The sequence below is a fragment of the Cebus imitator genome, unplaced genomic scaffold (assembly GCF_001604975.1).
Source record: "Cebus imitator isolate Cc_AM_T3 unplaced genomic scaffold, Cebus_imitator-1.0 Scaffold5, whole genome shotgun sequence".
In the NCBI taxonomy this organism is placed as follows: domain Eukaryota; kingdom Metazoa; phylum Chordata; class Mammalia; order Primates; family Cebidae; genus Cebus; species Cebus imitator.
Genome location: NW_016107320.1, coordinates 11628526 through 11635450, shown reverse-complemented (window position 1 = coordinate 11635450; position 6925 = coordinate 11628526). Strand labels below are relative to the sequence as shown.

The following is a 6925-nucleotide window of genomic DNA, read 5'->3' as shown; positions in this document are numbered from 1 at the left end:
GAATGATTAAGAAGGCCAAACAGGCTTCTGTGAAAATTGTAAACATGTATATTATTAATACAAACTCCAGACAGAGACTTATGATGCCAGAGTAATTGGGGAAAATTTTGGGTAATGGCCCTTTGCTATTCATAGGTTATCTCAAAATGTTCTTTTTTAAATTTTTTTTTTTAGTTTTAGAGACAGAGTTTTGCTCTGTCGCCCAGATTGGGGTGAAGTGGTGAGATCTTGGCTCACTGCAACCTCCGCCTCCCGGTTCAAGCGATTCTCCTGCTTCAGCCTCCTGAGTAGATGGGGTTACAGGCATATGCCACCACACCCAGTTAATTTATGTATTTTTTTAAAATTAGAGATAGGGTTTCACCATGTTGGTCACCCTGACCTCATGATCCACCTGCCTCAGCCTCCCAAAGTGTTGGGATTACAGGCGTAAGCCACCGTGTCTGGCCTCAAAATGTTCTTAAAATGTGACTTCACTGATGTGGCAGTGCCGGATAAGCAGACCTGATGCCTTCATTAGGTGGGTCCTTAAAGTCTGTCTGGATCTATGTTTCCCTGTCACACAAATGGGTATGATCCCATCCAAACAAGCCCAACTTAGCACATTCTTCTCTAACTTTTGCTTTTTATCTCTTCAGATAAGCACATTCATCATGATTCAATACTTTGACATTCCTTCCTTTTTCTCTCCGCCTTTCCAATTCTTTTTCCTTCTGTCCTCAATCTCCTTCCCCCAAAACTGTCAGCTCCTCTTTTAAGGGCAACCTTCTTGGTAATAGAGTACCTGGTATTTTACACAAAATCAATATTTTTTGTTGATTGAATGAATACACTATTAAAATCACTAGATTCAAAGGAAACTAAAATTCAAATCATAGGTTTTTTGTTTTTCTAGTCCATATTGAAGGTGAAATTTTAATAATAGTAGTAATAGGAAGAACTATTTGCCTAGACCATCAACTAAATGACTTACGGTGTTGTCAGTTTATTCTGGGCTTATATTGTGCATGCATTTTCATTTGTATATGAATTTATACTGCTTTTAAAGTGAATACTTCCTCTCTGTCCAATTATGGACAGTTACAAGCATGCACATGCACATACACACACACACACACACACACACACACAAATGACGAGTGAATCCGTGGAGTGACCCTAATTGCTAAGTTAAGGATTCCTATGGCAGAATACAACAGCACTTTTATGGATTTTCAGATTTGCTCAGCAGAGGTATGGCTTACCCCTCTTGAGTGTGGCTGCTCCTGGCACTTTGATATTCGTGAAGTGCCTTGTTATTAATCCTGCTTTGCAAAACACCCTGAAATCCTGGTTGCTGGGTCAGCATTGATTGCTTAGTCAAGGTCTGTCTAACAGCTGACTCAGTTTGCCCACCAAAGATTAGATTACTGTTTTTTCCTTTGTTTCAATAACCTTATAATTTCTTGCATAGCAACAGTGTCTAGGAGTCAGAGGGAGTTTTCTGGTTTCCCAGTTTGAATCATGAACATTTTTATCCACAGCCATTATCATGGAAAGCCTTGCAATGCCTTCAATGCTAACCTCTTCAGGTGCCACGCAAAGTGGGACAGCTGTGGTCAGAGGTTGCATGACCCAAAGATTGAGTATCTGATCTTGATACAGAGAATCAATCATCCCCGAGTAACATGGCTGGATCCAGGGGATTCCAATCATGACTTACTTTTATTTCTTGAATTGGAAGTCTGTTTTAGACACAGAAAATTCCTCAGTAATAGTACTTTCAGATTAGGTTGAGGGGATGGTGGCCAATTTTTAGAAATAGACTAATGTATACACTTTTTCTCATTTTAGGAAAGAAGAAAAATCACAATTTTGTCATGAGAATTGATCATAGGCACATTTTGGGCACAGTGAAATGTGTGGAAGCTCCTCAGGTATCTGGCTCACAGCTCATTTGCTCCAATTAAACAAGTATGTGTTAAACATCAACTAAATGACAGTAATTGCAATAGGAGCTGAGAGAAATACAAAGAGAAAAAAAAAACATGATTCCCATCCTGGAAAGACCCTTGCATCTCTCTCTCACCATCTCCTTCTAGTCTGAAGTTGAAGATGACATTTTTAATCTATAGATGTTAGAAAAGGTGTTAGTCTTCTAAACTTCATGTATTGAAATCATCTCAAAAAGTAAAACAGAATCATGGTTCATTCTCTCAACCACAAAACTAAGAATTTTAACTTGATTGCATTAGATATATAAGATCCAATGAAAATTTCTTAATAATAATAATCATAACTATAATAGTACCTCATTAATTAAAATAACATACCACTTGTTATGTTCACTGATAACAAAAATGATAGCACTTCAAAATTGTGTTTTTTTCCTTCAAAATGAAAAAAACAGTGTTATGTGCATTTCATTTAGAAGATGCATATCATTTTCCATTTGACTTAGAATTCCAGAGCACTGAACTGTGGGCTATTTCTACTATAGGATTCTCAGGGTTGGAAGGGACCTCAAGGACACCTGCCCACCCTCTTGCTCCCCATAATTAAAATACTTCAAAGAGGAGTTAATTCCCTTTTCTTTTTCCATACTTCTTAGCTTCTTCCTGCCAGGGGTGCTATGCTCACCTGGCATTGCAAGTGACGGGTCAGAGGAGGAGTCAGCTCGCAAGGATCTGATGATGAGGGTTGCCATGATGGTTTCTGAGTCTACCGGAGTCTGGCTGCTTGATGACTTGGATGGAGGGGACAAGACAACGCACATGGAACATTGCTCTATGTTGGCCGCATGGAGGTCTCCAGGATAAAGTGCAGATCCCTAATGAGAGGAAAATAGAGAGGAGGCACTTATCTGATGGAGGGATGTTATATCATGGCTCATGGTGGCGGCTCTTTGAGAGTGATGCAATTTTTGAGCTTTGAGCTCCAGCCTTCACTGAGTTGATGTTAAAACTTAGTTACCTCATGTCTGACAAATTTAACCTTATCAATCACTGATATTTTAGTGTGAATAAGTTTCATAGATTCTTTCCTGAAAGCAAGTTTGGATGAGACAGAGGAGAGTGGGGAGGGAGGAACACAAGTCCTTGCCACTGACTCAGGTGGAAGAAGAAGAGAGCAGTGTCAGGGTAATAGTGATGAGGAAAAACATTCAAAGAAAAGAGGGTATGGATCTAGAGGCAAAATGTGCATCCTCACAATATTGCTAATACAAACAGGTGACCCAACTTGCACTCTCTAACTAGCAAAGTGGAAGTTGCTTCTTTCTTCGGTGGTAAAACAGATCAATCTGGTTCTGTCTTCAGGTAGGTTGGAGTCTAATATTGTGGAAATTCCTAATACTAGCTGGATCAGGAGATCTGATCTTTTTTTTTTTTAATTTCTTTTAATGAATTTAAGCAAGAGAGGTACTACAGGGGATCTTACAGTGGCTTTTTAAAAAAGCAAATGCAATTTGCTTCTTGAGAGAATTATTTTTGAAATTTGAAAAATTTATTATATTAGGTTAGTGCAAAAGGAACCACGGTTTTTGTCATTTAAAGTAACGGCAAAAATCGTGGTTCCTTTTGCACTAACGTGATATATTGGCAGTATTATCTCATGAAAATTCAAATGCTTTGGTACATTTCCCAGTGCAAATAATGGACTTGTCAACCAGAGAAATGGTGGCATCGAGTGGGATATAGATCTATGTAACTTCAGGAAAAATATAATTGCAACCACAATACCACATAAGCAAAATCCCTCCGCTTCATACAGCTTTCAGGGACCATGTGGCATTATATGGTCCATATAAAATGTCTCCAGAAGAGATGGAAAAGTTAGAGCAGCAAAGGCTGACCAGTATTAGCTTAGGTATAACCATTAAATTACAATCAGACTCAGAAATGCAGAGAAACTCTTACTTGTACAAAGATCATAAAACATGGTGATTCGAGCATTAACTCAAGAGCCACAATATCTGGATTTAAATCCTAATTTTGTTACTTACTGGCTGTGCAATCTTGGTCAAGTTATTTTCTCTTTCCATGCATAAAGTTTAATATCTACCCCATAGGGTAGTTTTGAGAATTAAATGAGTTAATATAAGTAAAATATCTAAGAACAGTTTCTGGCACCTGGTAAGCACTATAGAACTGCAAGTTATTATTATCATTATTAATTCTAGTCCTATTAATATTATAATCCTTATAAATATTCACTATTCCTTATATGATACTTACAGGCAGAATATATATCTGGGGAAAATTCCGGAGAAATCGCCATTCTCTCTGTAGATAGTCCAGAGACCCAATGAACACTATGTCCTTCAGCTCCTGCCGGGTGTAGTTGCTGGCTCTCAAGGGCATTACAAAGTTCCGAAGCCCCACCAGGGCTGAATGGGCATCTCCAAATACACATGCTACAATGTGGTTCTGAAACTCGTGTTTCAACTTGTCAGTTCGTTTCTAAGGACAAGCATGACAGAGTCTGGTCATTTTTATAAACAAGATGAGGATCCCTCCAAGTGGGCTCCCTCTCCTCCTCTCAGCTCATCTAGGTACATCCACAGCCCTACTTTCACAAGGTGAATAGAATTTTGCAAATTGTTTATAAAACACAGAACTCATGTACAAGTGGCACAAGTACACCTTTTACTTTTTTGTGGAATTTCTTCTTATTTCACTTTCTTTTTAGTTTACAATTAGCCTGGAGTCATCAACTAAAACTCAGATCAGCATCATCCTCAGGGTGTGAAATCATTGGACCAAATGGGAAAAGTATTTATTGATTTTTATTACATATTTTTAGCCTTGTATGTGCCATAGTAAAATTTGGTGAAAACCTAAGACATTCCAAATTCCTTGCTAAATCATGTCTTCTAATGAGTCCTGAAAATTACAGCAAGCTGTATAACATATTGCAGCATTCAGTGAGTTTTCATTCATTAGTTTGAACCATATGAATTTACCTTATTACGGGTCAAAAATGGTTGAACAATGACAATTTTATATGGTTCAGTTGAATACACTGAACTGATTCTGTAGACTTTTTCCTGCATCAAGGAAATTCATCATGCAAAGTGCATAAAAGAAATAGAAATGTTATAAAAACTTCATTTGATCTCAAACATTTGAATATGTATCATACTACTATCAGCATTGCCAACTGTTAACATCACCTCTGTGTCTCTAAGTTGAAAACAAAATAATATACATGACACATACGTACATTTCTCCCACATTCATAGAGACTCATAAAAACAATAAATGTAACCTTTAAAGAGTGATATTTCTGAAGAAAACTTATATTTAGCCTATGTGTGGTTTCTTTCAGAGTATGGCTAATGTCTCCTCTTAATGGCACTGGGATGTGACAGAAAAAACCTTGGACTTGGAGTCAGAAGACATGATTTTGCATTCTGCTTCTATTGTTAGCTATATGACTGAGCAAATTACTTAACCTCTCTCGTTCTTAATTTCTTTGTGTTTAAAATGGAAAAAAAAATACCCAAAAAGTGAATTTTGTTGTAGAATGCAATATATTGAAAGTATATATTTCTTACTCACTACTGATCAAATCTAAAAGTTATTGAATTTCTAAATTTTCAAAGGAGGACACCTAGAATTTGGTATAGAATAAGTTAAATGTATTTAAATTTCACCATGAGCGTTTCCTACATTCCTAGACAAACAAAGACTCAGAATACTTCAAATAGATATATCATTCTTCTTTTTGCCAGTCCTTTGCTGGGTTAAATGGCAAGCTTCTATGAAACAGGCATTGATGAAATCTAACAGGATAAATAAGCAACATCTGACATTTCTACAATTAGAGTTTACCAAATTAGCATATACTGGGAAATACTATACTGTACTCTCCTTCCAAGAGGGATCTCCCCATGAGGGAAAATAAAGCTACTTGTCTGGAGAAGCCTTTCTAGAGTAATATGAATCTTAACCAAATCTATTAAATAATTGTCTCTAGCTAATCTGATTAGTTTTAACTTGAATAATGAAGCCTCTAACGGTATTTAATGTAAGATGTCTAAAGTCCAACAATTGCTCTTCTGAGTAGAACTAAACAATTAGAAACAAGGATACATGGCAGAGTGCATTAATGGGCACAGCTAGAGAGGCAATTTCTCTAAGAAACTGTGGCACAAAACTGTCTCTCGATTAAGAAAGATGGTGGCTATTGGAGGAAGGGAGGATGTCCTATTTGCTCAAAGTAACTTAAACTGACAACTTCTACTTGACCCTTTTGCAAACGAAACCAAGTTTAAAGCCTTCCTGAATTTTGCAATACAGATACTTCTTTCCTAGGGGCACACATTTCAAATTCTTTAGCATTTTTAAAACTAGAAGGCATCCTAAACTTAACAAAAGACCATCATAAGGAAATATAAATCATGGCAACCTATCTGCATTCTTAATAAATATGATCTAATAAAACTTCTTCTATTTCCATCCTTTGGTCTCAAATGTCTCCATCTGCAACCAACTTCCTGACCTTTCTAAAGATTTGCCTCCCACTGAAAATATGTTTGGTTTCCTGCTCAACGGATATTTATTTTGTATAGTTCAGAATAAGACATAATTGCTAAAATGGTGAGTTTCAGCAACCCTAACAGTCTTCCAGTTGGTATGACAGCTCTGACAGTTTTGCATTTCTGATCAAATGATTGATCACGGTTTTACAAAAGTTGGAATATATTCTGTCAGGACACTGGCGCTGAGCCACAAAGATGTGTGTGTGTGCATGTGTGCCTCTATCAAAAAAAAGTGAACTAAACTACTTTTGAAAAGCAAGAATCTATCTATCTATCTCTATCTATCTATATATAGATACATATATATGTGTGTGTATATATATGTATCAATTAGTCATATATAAAAAAATATATATAGGTTTCATACAGCATGCAAGCAATCTTTTTTTTTTTTTTTTTTTT

General features: G+C 36.6%; 1 protein-coding gene across 1 annotated transcript in view; it reads right to left on the bottom strand.

Annotated features, from left to right (window-relative positions):
- KCNU1 (potassium calcium-activated channel subfamily U member 1) overlaps positions 1–6925 on the bottom strand; it is a 133055-nt gene that overhangs the window by 22571 nt on the left and 103559 nt on the right. The window contains exons 22-23 of the mRNA XM_037741569.1: positions 4215–4439; positions 2620–2809 (exon numbers count right to left, since the gene is read on the bottom strand). Of these exons, the coding sequence (XP_037597497.1) occupies positions 2620–2809; positions 4215–4439 (415 nt within the window). The remainder of the gene's footprint in view (positions 1–2619; positions 2810–4214; positions 4440–6925) is intronic.